Source organism: Somniosus microcephalus, chromosome 30, assembly GCF_052327205.1.
Source record: "Somniosus microcephalus isolate GS21.2 chromosome 30, FLI_Smic_1.0, whole genome shotgun sequence".
NCBI classification, from domain to species: Eukaryota; Metazoa; Chordata; class Chondrichthyes; order Squaliformes; family Somniosidae; genus Somniosus; species Somniosus microcephalus.
The window spans coordinates 2,436,212-2,455,184 of record NC_141016.1 but is presented as its reverse complement, the minus strand read 5'-3'; the positions used below and the strand labels follow the sequence as shown (position 1 = coordinate 2,455,184).

The window sequence follows — 18,973 nt, the reverse complement described above, 5'->3', positions numbered from 1 at the left end:
CACCTGAAGGCCACACTTGGTCTCGACTCGGCCTGTGCACCACCACCCGAGGTCAACCGGTGAACTTCAACAAAAAAAGTCAGGAACGGAAGCAACTTTGGCCAACACAGCAGGTTGGCAGGAAACGGAGACTTCATCTGCGTCGCGGAAACCCAACCTACCGCAGGGTGCCTGGCCGGTGCGCCTTAAACCTGCGGTCGGATGTGGATGTATCCGGTGACGGCTATTAATAACACTGCGCAGAAACTCCCACAGCGCCAATTATAGAGCTTTGAGACAGTAGTGTCCGAATCAGAAAGGGAAATAAACCTTATGTTAAAATAACCCAATGTACTGAAAAGCCTAGAGTGAGTGTAAGCCTCTCGGTACTGCTCGACTGCCTTCCAAAACCTTTCCTACTTCTGTTAGCTTCTATTGTTCAATCCAGGAAGAAAGATTGGTTTGCGTCTCAGCTTTGAAAAACAAAAGCGGGTAATCTCGGCCTGCAGGCCTCGCTGCTAGTTGAAGCCAGTGCCCCGTGTATGGTATTTAGTCACGTGGACCCTGGAAGCCCCCAGGTTAGGCCCCAGGATGCCCCAGGCCTCCGGGTGAGATTGCCGAATGGAATCTGTGAATATTTATGTGCTGCGGATACGTGTCCACAGGAGAATAGGTGGAGGCTCGGCTCAGTTAGGGCCATGGAAAAAATGTTAGAGAGGAGGGACTTTTTTTTTTCCAAACGATAAAAATAGAAAAGGCTGCAAATGGATAGCGGGGCCGTCGGTTGTTCCTACACCGGCCTGCAGACCACCGAGGGAGAACATTTCCAAAGGAAACCTCCTGTGCTCAGCTCAGCTAATTTTAAACCTAATCTGCTTCAGTCCTGGAGCCACGTTCAAAGATAGATAGAGAGAGAGAGAGGGAGGGATAGATAGATAGATAGAGAGGGAGGGATAGATAGATAGAGAGGGAGGGATAGATAGATAGATAGAGAGAGAGGGAGGGATAGATAGAGAGAGGGATGGAGGGACAGAGTGATAGATAGATAGATAGAGGGATGGAGGGATAGATAGATAGATGGATAGATAGATAGATAGATAGAGAGGGATCGATAGATAGAGAGAGAGGGATAGATAGATAGATAGATAGATAGAGGGATAGAGTGATAGAGGGATAGAGTGATAGATAGATAGAGGGATAGAGTGATAGAGGGATAGAGGGATGGAGGGACAGAGTGATAGATAGATAGATAGAGGGATGGAGGGATAGATAGATAGATAGAGAGAGAGGGATAGATAGATAGATAGAGAAGGATCGATAGATAGAGAGGGATAGATAGATAGATAGATAGATAGAGGGATAGAGTGATAGAGTGATAGATAGATAGAGTGATAGAGGGATAGAGTGATAGAGTGATAGAGGGATAGAGTGATAGATAGATAGAGTGATAGAGTGATAGAGGGATAGAGTGATAGAGTGATAGAGTGATAGAGTGATAGATAGAGAGAGAGGGAGGGATAGATAGATAGAGGGATAGAGGGATAGAGAGATAGATAGAGGGATAGAGTGATAGATAGAGTGATAGAGAGATAGATAGAGAGAGAGGGATAGATAGATAGATAGAGGGATGGAGGGATAGATAGATAGAGAGATAGAGAGATAGATAGATAGAGAGATAGATAGATAGAGGGATAGAGTGATAGATAGATAGAGTGATAGATAGATAGAATGATAGAGTGATAGAGAGGGAGGGATAGAGGGATAGATAGATAGATAGAGGGATAGAGTGATAGATGCAGACTTCCATTTCTACAGCACCTTTCACAGCCTCAGGACGTCCCTCACTGCTGCACAGCCAATGAAACATTTTTTGACGTGTAGTCACAGTTGTAATGTAGGAATACATTATGTATTTCTGTATTAACTACATTATGAATAAAGTGGGTTACATAGAAATACACAGAAATTACAATAGAGAAGCAGGCCCATTGGTGCAACACCACGATAAGGAGATGATCTGGTCATTATCCCATTGCTGTTTGTGGGATCTTGCTGTGCTCATATTGGCTGCCGCGTTTCCCACATTACAACAGTGACTACACTTCAAAAAAAGTACTTCATTGGCCGTAAAGCGCTTTGGGAAGTCCTGAGGATGAGAAAGGTGCTTCATAAATGCAAAATCTTTCCTTCCGACTTCTCTTAGTTTTGAAGAGGCTTTTAAAAACTATCAGCACTTTCAGTCACCTGCCCACGTCTTCCATTACTGCTATGGCCTCCTCTATGAAGCGCTTTGGGGGCGATTACTCCACTCAACGCGCTGTGTAAATGCAAGTTGTGGTTGGATTCAGCCTCGCTTTTTTCCCGGTTTTGCCGATGGCCGTGGGATAACCGTGACGGGTCCTCACACAGCTGGGGTCGCCAGCCCTCCAGGATTGGCCCGAAGTCTCCTGGAATTAACGATTAATACCCTGGACACTGCCAGGAGCAAAACCCGGGAGAGAGATCATCGGGTGGGGGGCATTAGAAAGACGTGTTTTTATTGTAATTTTCTTTGAACACTTTTGTTAATTACTTATAAAAATATGGTGGAATAAATGCTGTTTTGACTGAGAGCCAAGAATCATCCAATTGGTTAGCGAAGAGTCTGTTTGCTTTCGGATTGGCCATGGGGTGGGGGGGGGGGGGGGGCGGAGCGCTGCGAGGATGGACACACTGGCCGACCAATGGCGGGAGAGAGGGGGCGGGGCGGCTAGAGATGGAAGGTCATGTGATGAAACCGCCAGGAGTACGTCCAACCAGAGTTGGCGACCCGACGCTCAGTGCAGACTGGCGGTGGGATGGGGGGCGGGGACGATTAACGCACGCCGTGCGATCCACGATGGCGCCCCCCCACTCCCCCAGATCGCTGGGCTCCGGCACAGTAAAAGCAAATTGATTTTATTTCTCCCTTTGTAAACAAAAGGGGGAGAATCAATCGTCTCCTAATTTTAATCAGCACGTGAGGGACCACGCCAGGAACACTGACCAGCTGAGCCGGCGGCACATCCGCGTCTACCAGCTCTACAGCCGCACCAGCGGGAAGCACGTCCAGATCCTTGGCAAGAGAATCAACGCAACCGCCGAAGACGGGAGTAAATACGGTAAGAAAGTCCGCTAGTATCGGCCACTCCTATTGGTATTTTATTAACCGCAAGTCCCGGTCAGGATGGAGATGATTGGGTAATTCCCACGGCTGTAACCCACGGCTGTATTATGGAACTATCCTCCAATCACTGCACTTTGCTGATTTAAATAGACTCTGTTTGCTGTAAAATAGACTCTGTTTACTGTTTGCTGAGTAAATAGATTCTGTTTACTGTTTGCTGTAAAATGGACTCTGCGTGCGGAAAGCCCCGCCCTGCCTCCAACTCATTGGCTGACACAGAGGTGTCAGTACTCCATTTTATTGAACCTGTTCCCTGACATTGCTAACCACACCCTGATCAAACTACTAGACCAGGTATCTGCTCTCAGCCCTGACATTCAGACTGTTTATACCAAGAATAACAGATACCCGGGAGAGAGTTACAGGCTGGAATCTAATCGGGGGGTTCAGGGGGTTTATATTTAGAATAACAGATACCCGGGAGTGAGTTACAGGCTGGAATTTAATCGAGGGGTTCGGGGGGGTTATGTATAGAATAACAGGTCTTTAATCCTTGGTTATGGGAGGGTCATTTTATGAATTCACTCTCCCCATGGTGGGGCTTTGCCTACGTTCATAATTCATGAATGGTGGGGTGGGGCGATGGGGTCAGTGAAGCTACAGTGTCTTCTCTCCATTTATTTTGAGGAGGATTAGAAAACCCTCTAGGTGAATACCCCATCATCTCAGCAGATGTTGCTGCGACTCCTCTCTGATGAAGACCGTTAGTTTAACGGAGGATTCTCTTCTTGCAGCTAAACTGCTGGTGGAAACGGACACGTTCGACAGTCGAGTGCGAATCCGGGGAGCGGAGACGGGACACTACATCTGCATGAACAGAAGGGGGAAACTTGTGGGAAAAGTAAGTGCCTGAGCAAAGCTTGGTCTGTACAGTTGCCGGGGGCTATGAGTGTGGCGCCAAGTCCGTGAGGGTCCGCGAGGGTCTGTGAAGTCGGGGCAAACCCCCACAGGATTGATCAGTGCCGGCCGAGTCAGAGGGTCGTGGGTTCAAGCCCCACTCCAGAGACTTCAGCACACAATCCAGCCCGACACTCCAGCGCAGTACTGAGGGAACGCCGCACTGTCGGAGGGGCAGTATTGAGGCAGTGCTGCACTGTCGGAGGGGCAGTACTGAGGGAGTGCCGCACTGTCGGAGGGGCAGTACTGAGGGCGCGCCTCACTGTCGGAGGGGCAGTACTGAGGGAACGCCGCACTGTCGGAAGGGCAGTACTGAGGGAGCGTCGCACTGTCGGAGGGGCAGTACTGAGGGAGCGCAGCACTGTCGGAGGGGCAATACTGAGGGAGCGTCGCACTGTCGGAGGGGCAGTACTGAGGGAGCGCCGCACTATCAGAGGGGCAGTACTGAGGGAGCGTCGCACTGTCGGAGGGGCAGTACTGAGGGAGTGCTGCACTGTCGGAGGGGCAATACTGAGGGAGCGTCGCACTGTCGGAGGGGCAGTACTGAAGGAGCGCTGCACTGTCGGAGGGGCAGTACTGAAGGAGCGCTGCACTGTCGGAGGGGCAGTACTGAGGGAGTGCTGCACTGTCGGAGGGGCAGTACTGAGGGAGTGCCGCACTGTCGAAGGGGCAGTACTGAGGGAGTGCTGCACTGTCAGAGGGGCAGTACTGAGGGAGCGCCGCACTGTTGAAGGGGCAGTACTGAGGGAGCGCCGCACTGTCGGAGGGGCAGTACTGAGGGAGCGCAGCACTGTCGGAGGGGCAATACTGAGGGAGCGTCGCACTGTCGGAGGGGCAGTACTGAGGGAGCGCCGCACTGTCAGAGGGGCAGTACTGAGGGAGCGCCGCACTGTCGGAGGGGCAGTACTGAAGGAGCGCTGCACTGTCGGAGGGGCAGTACTGAAGGAGCGCTGCACTGTCGGAGGGGCAGTACTGAAGGAGCGCTGCACTGTCGGAGGGGCAGTACTGAGGGAGTGCTGCACTGTCGGAGGGGCAGTACTGAGGGAGTGCCGCACTTTCGAAGGGGCAGTACTGAGGGAGTGCTGCACTGTCAGAGGGGCAGTACTGAGGGAGCGCCGCACTGTCGAAGGGGCAGTACTGAGGGAGTGCTGCACTGTCGGAGGGGCAGTACTGAGGGAGCGCTGCACTGTCGGAGGGTCAGCACTGAGGGAGTGCTGCACTGTCGGAGGGGCAGTACTGAGGGAGCGTCGCACTGTCGGAGGGGCAGTACTGAGGGAGCGCCGCACTGTCGGAGGGGCAGTACTGAGAGAGCGCCGCACTGTCGGAGGGGCAGTACTGAGAGAGCGCCGCACTGTCGGAGGGGCAGTACTGAGGGAGCGCTGCACTGTCGGAGGGGCAGTACTGAGGGAGCGCCGCACTGTCGGAGGGGCAGTACTGAGGGAGCGCCGCACTGTCGGAGATTTTAAACCAATGCCCCATCAGCGCTTTCAGGTCGGTGTAAAAGATCCGATGGCACTGTTTCAAAGAAGAGCAGGGGCGTCGTCCCCAGTTTCCTGGACCGATATTTATCCCTTAACCAACACCACTAAAAACAGATGATCTGATCATTATGCTGGCTGTGATGGCCAATTTACACACAGCAAGATCCCACAAACAGCAATGTGATAATGACCAGATCATCTGTTTTAGAGATGTTGATTGAGGGATAAATATTGGTCCAGGAAACTGGGGATGACTCCCCTGTTCGTCTGAGATGACCATCTCCATCCATCCGGCCAGATTCAAAGGTCAGCAGAGAGGAGCAGGAACCCCAGCTGATTTTCAATATTCTCTTTCCTATCTTACGAGATGCTGAGGTCCACTGCCTCGGCGCGTCTCTCCCCTTGGAACCTTTCAGTGAGGCTTCCCGTCCCCTCAGATTGGGAAGGGGTCATTTTACTAATCTGCAGTCCGGGGACGGCCACGATCTAATTGAATGGCTGAGCAGGCTCGAGGGACTGAGTGGCCTCCTCCTGTGGGTTACGGTTTCAGGCATTGGGTAGTGGTTTTTATGAAGCAATTGTCTTCAGCTCCCATCACAAACTCCGTTCCCTAGCCACCGATTCCATTCCCCTCCCCTGTCTGAGGCTGCACCAGACTGTTCGCAAACCCGGCTTCCTATTTGACCCTGAGCTGAGCTTCTGACCCCCATATCCTCTTTATCCCTATCTCTGTAACCCCCTCCAGCCCCCACAACCCTCCGAGATCTCAGTGCTCCTCCAATTCTGGCCTCTTGCCCATTCCCGATTGTCATCGCTCCACCATTGGCGGCCGTGCCTTCAGCTGCCTGGGCCCTGAGCTCTGGAATTCCCTCCCTAAACCTCTCCGCCTCTCGCTCTCCTCCTTTAAGGCGCCCCTTGCACCATTAGAACACCCCATAGCAGAACAGGCTCGAAGGGCCAAATGGCTTTCCCCTGCTCCCATTTCTTACATTCCTAAAACTTACCTCTTTGACCAATCTGTCTTAATATCTCCTTATGTGGCTCGCTGTCAGATTTTGTCTGATTTAGGCTCCTGTGAATCGCCTTGGGACATTTTACTACGTTAAAGGCGCTGTATGAATGCAAGTTGTTGTTTGTGGGACTTATTCTTGCAGAAGTGCCGGGCTGGTAACTTGCGGGACCTTGCTGTGCGCCACTAAAACAACAGGGACCACGTTTCAGAAAGTGTTTTGTTGGCTGTGAGCGCTGTGGGACGTTGTGTGGGTGTGAGGCGCTGTGGGACGTTGTGTGGGTGTGAGCGCTGTGGGACGTTGTGTGGGTGTGAGGAGCTGTGGGACGTTGTGTGGGTGTGAGGAGCTGTGGGACATTGTGTGGGTGTGAGGAGCTGTGGGACGTTGTGTGGGTGTGAGGCTCTGTGGGATGTTGTGTGGGTGTGAGGCTCTGTGGGATGTTGTGTGGGTGTGAGGCGCTGTGGGACGTTGTGTGGGTGTGAGGAGCTGTGGGACGTTGTGTGGGTGTGAGGAGCTGTGGGACGTTGTGTGGGTGTGAGGAGCTGTGGGACGTTGTGTGGGTGTGAGGCTCTGTGGGACGTTGTGTGGGTGTGAGGCTCTGTGGGATGTTGTGTGGGTGTGAGGAGCTGTGGGACGTTGTGTGGGTGTGAGGCTCTGTGGGACGTTGTGTGGGTGTGAGGCGCTGTGGGACGTTGTGTGGGTGTGAGGAGCTGTGGGACGTTGTGTGGGTGTGAGGCGCTGTGGGACGTTGTGTGGGTGTGAGGAGCTGTGGGACGTTGTGTGGGTGTGAGGCTCTGTGGGATGTTGTGTGGGTGAGGAGCTGTGGGACGTTGTGTGGGTGTGAGGAGCTGTGGGACGTTGTGTGGGTGTGAGGAGCTGTGGGACGTTGTGTGGGTGTGAGGAGCTGTGGGACGTTGTGTGGGTGTGAGGAGCTGTGGGACGTTGTGTGGGTGTGAGGCTCTGTGGGACGTTGTGTGGGTGTGAGGAGCTGTGGGACGTTGTGTGGGTGTGAGGCTCTGTGGGACGTTGTGTGGGTGTGAGGAGCTGTGGGACGTTGTGTGGGTGTGAGGAGCTGTGGGACGTTGTGTGGGTGTGAGGAGCTGTGGGACGTTGTGTGGGTGTGAGGAGCTGTGGGACGTTGTGTGGGTGTGAGGAGCTGTGGGACGTTGTGTGGGTGTGAGGAGCTGTGGGACGTTGTGTGGGTGTGAGGCGCTGTGGGACGTTGTGTGGGTGTGAGGAGCTGTGGGACGTTGTGTGGGTGTGAGGAGCTGTGGGACGTTGTGTGGGTGTGAGGCTCTGTGGGACGTTGTGTGGGTGTGAGGAGCTGTGGGACGTTGTGTGGGTGTGAGGCTCTGTGGGATGTTGTGTGGGTGTGAGGAGCTGTGGGATGTTGTGTGGGTGTGAGGCGCTGTGGGACGTTGTGTGGGTGTGAGGCGCTGTGGGACGTTGTGTGGGTGTGAGGCGCTGTGGGACGTTGTGTGGGTGTGAGGAGCTGTGGGACGTTGTGTGGGTGTGAGGCGCTGTGGGACGTTGTGTGGGTGTGAGGAGCTGTGGGACGTTGTGTGGGTGTGAGGCGCTGTGGGACGTTGTGCGGGTGTCAGGAGCTGTGGGACGTTGTGTGGGTGTGAGGAGCTGTGGGACGTTGTGTGGGTGTGAGGAGCTGTGGGACGTTGTGTGGGTGTGAGGAGCTGTGGGACGTTGTGTGGGTGTGAGGAGCTGTGGGACGTTGTGTGGGTGTGAGGCGCTGTGGGACGTTGTGTGGGTGTGAGGAGCTGTGGGACGTTGTGTGGGTGTGAGGCGCTGTGGGACGTTGTGTGGGTGTGAGGCTCTGTGGGACGTTGTGTGGGTGTGAGGCGCTGTGGGACGTTGTGTGGGTGTGAGGAGCTGTGGGACGTTGTGTGGGTGAGAGGTGCTGTGGGACGTTGTGTGGGTGTGAGGAGCTGTGGGACGTTGTGTGGGTGTGAGGAGCTGTGGGACGTTGTGTGGGTGTGAGGCTCTGTGGGACGTTGTGTGGGTGTGAGGAGCTGTGGGACGTTGTGTGGGTGTGAGGCTCTGTGGGACGTTGTGTGGGTGTGAGGAGCTGTGGGACGTTGTGTGGGTGTGAGGAGCTGTGGGACGTTGTGTGGGTGTGAGGAGCTGTGGGACGTTGTGTGGGTGTGAGGCGCTGTGGGACGTTGTGTGGGTGTGAGGAGCTGTGGGACGTTGTGTGGGTGTGAGGAGCTGTGGGACATTGTGTGGGTGTGAGGCTCTGTGGGACGTTGTGTGGGTGTGAGGCGCTGTGGGACGTTGTGTGGGTGTGAGGAGCTGTGGGACGTTGTGTGGGTGTGAGGCGCTGTGGGACGTTGTGTGGGTGTGAGGAGCTGTGGGACATTGTGTGGGTGTGAGGAGCTGTGGGACGTTGTGTGGGTGTGAGCGCTGTGGGACGTTGTGTGGGTGTGAGGCTCTGTGGGACGTTGTGTGGGTGTGAGGAGCTGTGGGACGTTGTGTGGGTGTGAGGCTCTGTGGGATGTTGTGTGGGTGTGAGGAGCTGTGGGACGTTGTGTGGGTGTGAGGAGCTGTGGGACGTTGTGTGGGTGTGAGGAGCTGTGGGACGTTGTGTGGGTGTGAGGCTCTGTGGGACGTTGTGTGGGTGTGAGGCTCTGTGGGACGTTGTGTGGGTGTGAGGCGCTGTGGGACGTTGTGTGGGTGTGAGGAGCTGTGGGACGTTGTGTGGGTGTGAGCGCTGTGGGACGTTGTGTGGGTGTGAGGAGCTGTGGGACGTTGTGTGGGTGTGAGGAGCTGTGGGACGTTGTGTGGGTGTGAGGCTCTGTGGGACGTTGTGTGGGTGTGAGGCGCTGTGGGACGTTGTGTGGGTGTGAGGCTCTGTGGGACGTTGTGTGGGTGTGAGGCTCTGTGGGATGTTGTGTGGGTGTGAGGAGCTGTGGGACGTTGTGTGGGTGTGAGGCTCTGTGGGACGTTGTGTGGGTGTGAGGCGCTGTGGGACGTTGTATGGGTGTGAGCGCTGTGGGACGTTGTGTGGGTGTGAGGAGCTGTGGGACGTTGTGTGGGTGTGAGGCTCTGTGGGACGTTGTGTGGGTGTGAGGCGCTGTGGGACGTTGTGTGGGTGTGAGGAGCTGTGGGACGTTGTGTGGGTGTGAGGCTCTGTGGGACGTTGTGTGGGTGTCAGGAGCTGTGGGACGTTGTGTGGGTGTGAGGCGCTGTGGGACGTTGTGTGGGTGTGAGGAGCTGTGGGACGTTGTGTGGGTGTGAGGAGCTGTGGGACGTTGTGTGGGTGTGAGGAGCTGTGGGACGTTGTGTGGGTGTGAGGCTCTGTGGGATGTTGTGTGGGTGTGAGGCGCTGTGGGACGTTGTGTGGGTGTGAGGCGCTGTGGGACGTTGTGTGGGTGTGAGGAGCTGTGGGACGTTGTGTGGGTGTGAGGCTCTGTGGGACGTTGTGTGGGTGTGAGGAGCTGTGGGACGTTGTGTGGGTGTGAGGCTCTGTGGGACGTTGTGTGGGTGTGAGGAGCTGTGGGATGTTGTGTGGGTGTGAGGCGCTGTGGGACGTTGTGCGGGTGTCAGGAGCTGTGGGACGTTGTGTGGGTGTGAGGAGCTGTGGGACGTTGTGTGGGTGTGAGGAGCTGTGGGACGTTGTGTGGGTGTGAGGAGCTGTGGGACGTTGTGTGGGTGTGAGGAGCTGTGGGACGTTGTGTGGGTGTGAGGCGCTGTGGGACGTTGTGTGGGTGTGAGGAGCTGTGGGACGTTGTGTGGGTGTGAGGCGCTGTGGGACGTTGTGTGGGTGTGAGGCGCTGTGGGACGTTGTGTGGGTGTGAGGAGCTGTGGGACGTTGTGTGGGTGTGAGGTGCTGTGGGACGTTGTGTGGGTGTGAGGAGCTGTGGGACGTTGTGTGGGTGTGAGGAGCTGTGGGACGTTGTGTGGGTGTGAGGCTCTGTGGGACGTTGTGTGGGTGTGAGGAGCTGTGGGACGTTGTGTGGGTGTGAGGCTCTGTGGGACGTTGTGTGGGTGTGAGGAGCTGTGGGACGTTGTGTGGGTGTGAGGAGCTGTGGGACGTTGTGTGGGTGTGAGGCGCTGTGGGACGTTGTGTGGGTGTGAGGCTCTGTGGGACGTTGTGTGGGTGTGAGGAGCTGTGGGACGTTGTGTGGGTGTGAGGAGCTGTGGGACGTTGTGTGGGTGTGAGGCTCTGTGGGACGTTGTGTGGGTGTGAGGCTCTGTGGGACGTTGTGTGGGTGTGAGCGCTGTGGGACGTTGTGTGGGTGTGAGGCGCTGTGGGACGTTGTGTGGGTGTGAGCGCTGTGGGACGTTCTGTGGGTGTGAGGCGCTGTGGGACGTTGTGTGGGTGTGAGGCGCTGTGGGACGTTGTGTGGGTGTGAGGCTCTGTGGGACGTTGTGTGGGTGTGAGGAGCTGTGGGACGTTGTGTGGGTGTGAGCGCTGTGGGACGTTGTGTCGGTGTGAGGCGCTGTGGGGCGTTGTGTGGGTGTGAGGAGCTGTGGGACGTTGTGTGGGTGTGAGGAGCTGTGGGACGTTGTGTGGGTGTGAGGAGCTGTGGGACGTTGTGTGGGTGTGAGGAGCTGTGGGACGTTGTGTGGGTGTGAGGAGCTGTGGGACGTTGTGTGGGTGTGAGGAGCTGTGGGACGTTGTGTGGGTGTGAGGAGCTGTGGGACGTTGTGTGGGTGTGAGGAGCTGTGGGACGTTGTGTGGGTGTGAGGAGCTGTGGGACGTTGTGTGGGTGTGAGGAGCTGTGGGACGTTGTGTGGGTGTGAGGAGCTGTGGGACGTTGTGTGGGTGTGAGGAGCTGTGGGACGTTGTGTGGGTGTGAGCGCTGTGGGACGTTGTGTGGGTGTGAGGCGCTGTGGGACGTTGTGTGGGTGTGAGCGCTGTGGGACGTTGTGTGGGTGTGAGCGCTGTGGGACGTTGTGTGGGTGTGAGGCGCTGTGGGACGTTGTGTGGGTGTGAGGCTCTGTGGGACGTTGTGTGGGTGTGAGGCTCTGTGGGACGTTGTGTGGGTGTGAGGCGCTGTGGGACGTTGTGTGGGTGTGAGGAGCTGTGGGACGTTGTGTGGGTGTGAGGAGCTGTGGGACGTTGTGTGGGTGTGAGGAGCTGTGGGACGTTGTGTGGGTGTGAGGAGCTGTGGGACGTTGTGTGGGTGTGAGGAGCTGTGGGACGTTGTGTGTGTGTGAGGAGCTGTGGGACGTTGTGTGGGTGTGAGGAGCTGTGGGACGTTGTGTGGGTGTGAGGCTCTGTGGGACGTTGTGTGGGTGTGAGGAGCTGTGGGACGTTGTGTGGGTGTGAGGAGCTGTGGGACGTTGTGTGGGTGTGAGGAGCTGTGGGACGTTGTGTGGGTGTGAGGCGCTGTGGGACGTTGTGTGGGTGTGAGGAGCTGTGGGACGTTGTGTGGGTGTGAGGCGCTGTGGGACGTTGTGTGGGTGTGAGGGGCTGTGGGACGTTGTGTGGGTGTGAGGCTCTGTGGGACGTTGTGTGGGTGTGAGGCTCTGTGGGACGTTGTGTGGGTGTGAGGCGCTGTGGGACGTTGTGTGGGTGTGAGGAGCTGTGGGACGTTGTGTGGGTGTGAGGCGCTGTGGGACGTTGTGTGGGTGTGAGGAGCTGTGGGACGTTGTGTGGGTGTGAGGAGCTGTGGGACGTTGTGTGGGTGTGAGGAGCTGTGGGACGTTGTGTGGGTGTGAGGCTCTGTGGGACGTTGTGTGGGTGTGAGCGCTGTGGGACGTTGTGTGGGTGTGAGGAGCTGTGGGACGTTGTGTTGGTGTGAGGAGCTGTGGGACGTTGTGTGGGTGTGAGGCTCTGTGGGACGTTGTGTGGGTGTGAGGAGCTGTGGGACGTTGTGTGGGTGTGAGGAGCTGTGGGACGTTGTGTGGGTGTGAGGCTCTGTGGGACGTTGTGTGGGTGTGAGGCTCTGTGGGACGTTGTGTGGGTGTGAGGCTCTGTGGGACGTTGTGTGGGTGTGAGCGCTGTGGGACGTTGTGTGGGTGTGAGGCGCTGTGGGACGTTGTGTGGGTGTGAGCGCTGTGGGACGTTGTGTGGGTGTGAGCGCTGTGGGACGTTGTGTGGGTGTGAGGCGCTGTGGGACGTTGTGTGGGTGTGAGGCTCTGTGGGACGTTGTGTGGGTGTGAGGCTCTGTGGGACGTTGTGTGGGTGTGAGCGCTGTGGGACGTTGTGTGGGTGTGAGGAGCTGTGGGACGTTGTGTGGGTGTGAGCGCTGTGGGACGTTGTGTGGGTGTGAGGCTCTGTGGGACGTTGTGTGGGTGTGAGGAGCTGTGGGACGTTGTGTGGGTGTGAGGAGCTGTGGGACGTTGTGTGGGTGTGAGGAGCTGTGGGACGTTGTGTGGGTGTGGGCGCTGTGGGACGTTGTGTGGGTGTGAGGAGCTGTGGGACGTTGTGTGGGTGTGAGGCGCTGTGGGACGTTGTGTGGGTGTGAGGCTCTGTGGGACGTTGTGTGGGTGTGAGGAGCTGTGGGACGTTGTGTGGGTGTGAGGAGCTGTGGGACGTTGTGTGGGTGTGAGGCGCTGTGGGACGTTGTGTGGGTATGAGGCGCTGTGGGACGTTGTGTGGGTGTGAGGAGCTGTGGGACGTTGTGTGGGTGTGAGGAGCTGTGGGACGTTGTGTGGGTGTGAGGCGCTGTGGGACGTTGTGTGGGTGTGAGGGGCTGTGGGACGTTGTGTGGGTGTGAGGCTCTGTGGGACGTTGTGTGGGTGTGAGGCTCTGTGGGACGTTGTGTGGGTGTGAGGCGCTGTGGGACGTTGTGTGGGTGTGAGGAGCTGTGGGACGTTGTGTGGGTGTGAGGCGCTGTGGGACGTTGTGTGGGTGTGAGGAGCTGTGGGACGTTGTGTGGGTGTGAGGAGCTGTGGGACGTTGTGTGGGTGTGAGGAGCTGTGGGACGTTGTGTGGGTGTGAGCGCTGTGGGACGTTGTGTGGGTGTGAGGAGCTGTGGGACGTTGTGTGGGTGTGAGGCGCTGTGGGACGTTGTGTGGGTGTGAGGCTCTGTGGGACGTTGTGTGGGTGTGAGGAGCTGTGGGACGTTGTGTGGGTGTGAGGAGCTGTGGGACGTTGTGTGGGTGTGAGGCGCTGTGGGACGTTGTGTGGGTATGAGGCGCTGTGGGACGTTGTGTGGGTGTGAGGAGCTGTGGGACGTTGTGTGGGTGTGAGGAGCTGTGGGACGTTGTGTGGGTGTGAGGAGCTGTGGGACGTTGTGTGGGTGTGAGGCGCTGTGGGACGTTGTGTGGGTGTGAGGCGCTGTGGGACGTTGTGTGGGTGTGAGGAGCTGTGGGACGTTGTGTGGGTGTGAGGTGCTGTGGGACGTTGTGTGGGTGTGAGGCGCTGTGGGACGTTGTGTGGGTGTGAGGCGCTGTGGGACGTTGTGTGGGTGTGAGGCGCTGTGGGACGTTGTGTGGGTGTGAGGAGCTGTGGGACGTTGTGTGGGTGTGAGGAGCTGTGGGACGTTGTGTGGGTGTGAGGTGCTGTGGGACGTTGTGTGGGTGTGAGGCGCTGTGGGACGTTGTGTGGGTGTGAGGAGCTGTGGGACGTTGTGTGGGTGTGAGCGCTGTGGGACGTTGTGGGTGTGAGCGCTGTGGGACGTTGTGTGGGTGTGAGGCTCTGTGGGACGTTGTGTGGGTGTGAGGCGCTGTGGGACGTTGTGTGGGTGTGAGGAGCTGTGGGACGTTGTGTGGGTGTGAGGCGCTGTGGGACGTTGTGTGGGTGTGAGCGCTGTGGGACGTTGTGTGGGTGTGAGGCTCTGTGGGACGTTGTGTGGGTGTGAGGAGCTGTGGGACGTTGTGTGGGTGTGAGGCTCTGTGGGACGTTGTGTGGGTGTGAGGCGCTGTGGGACGTTGTGTGGGTGTGAGGAGCTGTGGGACGTTGTCTGGGTGTGAGGAGCTGTGGGACGTTGTGTGGGTGTGAGCGCTGTGGGATGTTGTGTGGGTGTGAGGAGCTGTGGGACGTTGTGTGGGTGTGAGGAGCTGTGGGACGTTGTGTGGGTGTGAGGAGCTGTGGGACGTTGTGTGGGTGTGAGGCGCTGTGGGACGTTGTGTGGGTGTGAGGAGCTGTGGGACGTTGTGTGGGTGTGAGGAGCTGTGGGACGTTGTGTGGGTGTGAGGCTCTGTGGGACGTTGTGTGGGTGTGAGGAGCTGTGGGACGTTGTGTGGGTGTGAGCGCTGTGGGACGTTGTGTGGGTGTGAGGCGCTGTGGGACGTTGTGTGGGTGTGAGGAGCTGTGGGATGTTGTGTGGGTGTGAGGCTCTGTGGGACGTTGTGTGGGTGTGAGGTGCTGTGGGACGTTGTGTGGGTGTGAGGAGCTGTGGGACTTTGTGTGGGTGTGAGGCTCTGTGGGACGTTGTGTGGGTGTGAGGCTCTGTGGGACGTTGTGTGGGTGTGAGGAGCTGTGGGACGTTGTGTGGGTGTGAGGAGCTGTGGGACGTTGTGTGGGTGTGAGCGCTGTGGGACGTTGTGTGGGTGTGAGGAGCTGTGGGACGTTGTGTGGGTGTGAGGAGCTGTGGGACGTTGTGTGGGTGTGAGGAGCTGTGGGACGTTGTGTGGGTGTGAGGAGCTGTGGGACGTTGTGTGGGTGTGAGGCGCTGTGGGACGTTGTGTGGGTGTGAGCGCTGTGGGACGTTGTGTGGGTGTGAGGCGCTGTGGGACGTTGTGTGGGTGTGAGCGCTGTGGGACGTTGTGCGGGTGTGAGGAGCTGTGGGACGTTGTGTGGGTGTGAGGAGCTGTGGGACGTTGTGTGGGTGTGAGGAGCTGTGGGACGTTGTGTGGGTGTGAGCGCTGTGGGACGTTGTGTGGGTGTGAGGCGCTGTGGGACGTTGTGTGGGTGTGAGGAGCTGTGGGACGTTGTGTGGGTGTGAGGCGCTGTGGGACGTTGTGCGGGTGTGAGGCGCTGTGGGACGTTGTGCGGGTGTGAGGCTCTGTGGGACGTTGTGCGGGTGTGAGGCTCTGTGGGACGTTGTGCGGGTGTGAGGCGCTGTGGGACGTTGTGTGTGTGTGAGGCTCTGTGGGACGTTGTGTGGGTGTGAGGAGCTGTGGGATGTTGTGTGGGTGTGAGGCGCTGTGGGACGTTGTGTGGGTGTGAGGAGCTGTGGGACGTTGTATGGGTGTGAGGCTCTGTGGGACGTTGTGTGGGTGTGAGGAGCTGTGGGACGTTGTATGGGTGTGAGGCTCTGTGGGACGTTGTGTGGGTTTGAGGAGCTGTGGGACGTTGTGTGGGTGTGAGGAGCTGTGGGACGTTGTGTGGGTGTGAGGCGCTGTGGGACGTTGTGTGGGTGTGAGGAGCTGTGGGACGTTGTGTGGGTGTGAGGAGCTGTGGGACGTTGTGTGGGTGTGAGCGCTGTGGGACGTTGTGTGGGTGTGAGCGCTGTGGGACGTTGTGTGGGTGTGAGGCGCTGTGGGACGTTGTGTGGGTGTGAGGAGCTGTGGGACGTTGTGTGGGTGTGAGGCGCTGTGGGACGTTGTGTGGGTGTGAGGAGCTGTGGGACGTTGTGTGGGTGTGAGGCGCTGTCGGACGTTGTGTGGGTGTGAGGCGCTGTGGGACGTTGTGTGGGTGTGAGGAGCTGTGGGACGTTGTGTGGGTGTGAGGCGCTGTGGGACGTTGTGTGGGTGTGAGGCGCTGTGGGACGTTGTGTGGGTGTGAGGAGCTGTGGGACGTTGTGTGGGTGAGGAGCTGTGGGACGTTGTGTGGGTGTGAGCGCTGTGGGACGTTGTGTGGGTGTGAGGCTCTGTGGGACGTTGTGTGGGTGTGAGCGCTGTGGGACGTTGTGTGGGTGTGAGGCTCTGTGGGACGTTGTGTGGGTGTGAGGAGCTGTGGGACGTTGTGTGGGTGTGAGGCGCTGTGGGACGTTGTGTGGGTGTGAGGAGCTGTGGGACGTTGTGTGGGTGTGAGGAGCTGTGGGACGTTGTGTGGGTGTGAGGAGCTGTGGGACGTTGTGTGGGTGTGAGGAGCTGTGGGACGTTGTGTGGGTGTGAGGCGCTGTGGGACGTTGTGTGGGTGTGAGGAGCTGTGGGACGTTGTGTGGGTGAGGAGCTGTGGGACGTTGTGTGGGTGTGAGCGCTGTGGGACGTTGTGTGGGTGTGAGCGCTGTGGGACGTTGTGTGGGTGTGAGGCGCTGTGGGACGTTGTGTGGGTGTGAGGAGCTGTGGGACGTTGTGTGGGTGTGAGGCGCTGTGGGACGTTGTGTGGGTGTGAGGCGCTGTGGGACGTTGTGTGGCTGTGAGGCGCTGTGGGACGTTGTGTGGGTGTGAGGCGCTGTGGGACGTTGTGTGGGTGTGAGCGCTGTGGGACGTTGTGTGGGTGTGAGGCGCTGTGGGACGTTGTGTGGGTGTGAGGCGCTGTGGGACGTTGTGTGGGTGTGAGGCTCTGTGGGACGTTGTGTGGGTGTGAGGCTCTGTGGGACGTTGTGTGGGTGTGAGGCTCTGTGGGACGTTGTGTGGGTGTGAGGCGCTGTGGGACGTTGTGTGGGTGTGAGGCGCTGTGGGATGTTGTGTGGGTGTGAGGCGCTGTGGGACGTTGTGTGGGTGTGAGGCTCTGTGGGACGTTGTGTGGGTGTGAGGCGCTGTGGGACGTTGTGTGGGTGTGAGGCGCTGTGGGATGTTGTGTGGGTGTGAGGCGCGATGTAAATGCAAGTCTGTTCTGTCTTTCTGTAAGGAAAACGTGGCGGTAAATTTTAAAAGCAGCGTTGGTCTTTTTTTCCCCCCCAGCTGGTCGGAAAGGGCAAGGATTGTATTTTTACGGAAATATTGTTGGAGAATAACTACACGGCGCTGAGGAACACCAAATACCAGGGTTGGTACATGGCCTTCACCAGGAGGGGTCAGCCCAGGAAAGCGACAAAGACCAGGCAGAACCAGCGAGAGGTCCACTTCATGAAAAGGCTCTTCAAAGGGGAGCCGCTCTTCCCGAACCGGGACCGGCAAAGGCACTTTGAGTTTATAAATTACCCCGTCACCAAAAGGACTCGGAGAACCCGGCTTCCCAGACGGCACCGAACCTAGAGGAGGACAGCTGCTGTGACTTTCAATATTTTTTAAATAAGATGTTTTATTTTTTTATACTTCGTTTTAATGGGTAGACGGTGGAACATAAGCAGGTTTTTCAAAAAAAAAACACAAAAAATTATTAAATAAAAAAAATAAACGAAACAAGGTTGTAAAAATAAAAGGCTGTTCGATGCGTGCTCGATTGTAAATGTCAAGGACTGGTGTTGTGTCTAATTTCATAGCTAGCACATTGGTGAGCTCTCCAAGGCCCTGATTAGATATATAAAGAAAGGACTTGCATTTCTATAGTGCTTTTCACATCCCCAGGACGTCCCAAAGCTCTTGACAGTCAATTAGGTACTTTTGAAGTTGCTGTAACATGGGCACTGTTCTGAAGAAAATCCTGCCATTGACGGCCAACTTTCGGATGAGACGTTAAACCGAGATCCCATCGGCATTCTCAGATGGACATAAAAGATCCCACGGCCACTATTTTGAAGAAGAGCAGGGGGGGAGTTCTCCCCGGTATCCTAGGTCAATATTTATCCCTCAATCAATATTACTAAAACAGATTATCTGGTCATCATCACATTGCTGTTTGTGGGAGCTTGCTGTGCGCAAATTGGCTGCCGCGTTTCCTACATTACAACAGCGACCACACTTCAAACTCCACTTCATTGGCTGCGAAGCGCTTGGGACCTCCTGAGGTGGTGAAAGGCGCTATAGGAATACGAGTCTTTCTTTCTTTAGTTGCACCTTTAGTGGTGGTTTTGGTGAGGCCTCAACAGAATAGAACACAAGTTAATACCAGGAGGTGCCTTTATAATACCTCACTTACTCTTCACAGAGTTAATGGTGAGAAAGGAGTGCTGGGAGACTTGGCTATTCCAACGCACTCCTGGCTGGCCTCCCACGTTCTACCGTACGTAAACTTGAGGTCATCCAAAACTCTGCTTCCCATGTCCTAACTCGCACCAAGTCCCGTTCACCCATCACCCCTGTGCTCGCTGATGTGCATTGGCTCCCAGTTAAGCAGCGCCTCGATTTTAAAATCCTCATCCTTGTTTTCAAATCCCTCCATGGCCTCGCCCCTCCCTATCTCTGGAGCCTCCTCCAGCCCCACAAGACCCCCCAAGATCTCTGCGCTCCTCTAATTCTGGCCTCTTGAGAATCCCTGACTATAATCGCTCAACCATTGGTGGCCGTGTCTTCAGCTGCCGAGGAATTCACTCCCTAAACCTTGCTACCTCTCCTCCTTTAAGACGCTCCTTAAAACCTCCCTCTTTGACCAAGCTTTTGGTCACCTGCCCTAATTTCTCCTTATGTGGCTCTGTGTTAATTCTTTGTCTTATAACACTCCTGTGAAGCGCCTTGGGACATTTTACTACGTTAAAGACTCCATATAAATGCAAGTTGTTGTTGCT

At 56.6% G+C, this 18,973-nt stretch overlaps 1 protein-coding gene across 1 annotated transcript in view; it reads left to right on the top strand.

The window, feature by feature from the left end:
• Positions 1–17,846, top strand: part of fgf17 (fibroblast growth factor 17) — a 41,538-nt gene extending 23,692 nt beyond the window's left edge. The window contains exons 3-5 of the mRNA XM_085970890.1: positions 2,942–3,119; positions 3,919–4,025; positions 17,271–17,846. Of these exons, the coding sequence (XP_085827016.1) occupies positions 2,942–3,119; positions 3,919–4,025; positions 17,271–17,564 (579 nt within the window). The 3' untranslated portion in view covers positions 17,565–17,846. The remainder of the gene's footprint in view (positions 1–2,941; positions 3,120–3,918; positions 4,026–17,270) is intronic.
• The last annotated feature ends 1,127 nt before the right edge of the window (positions 17,847–18,973 follow it).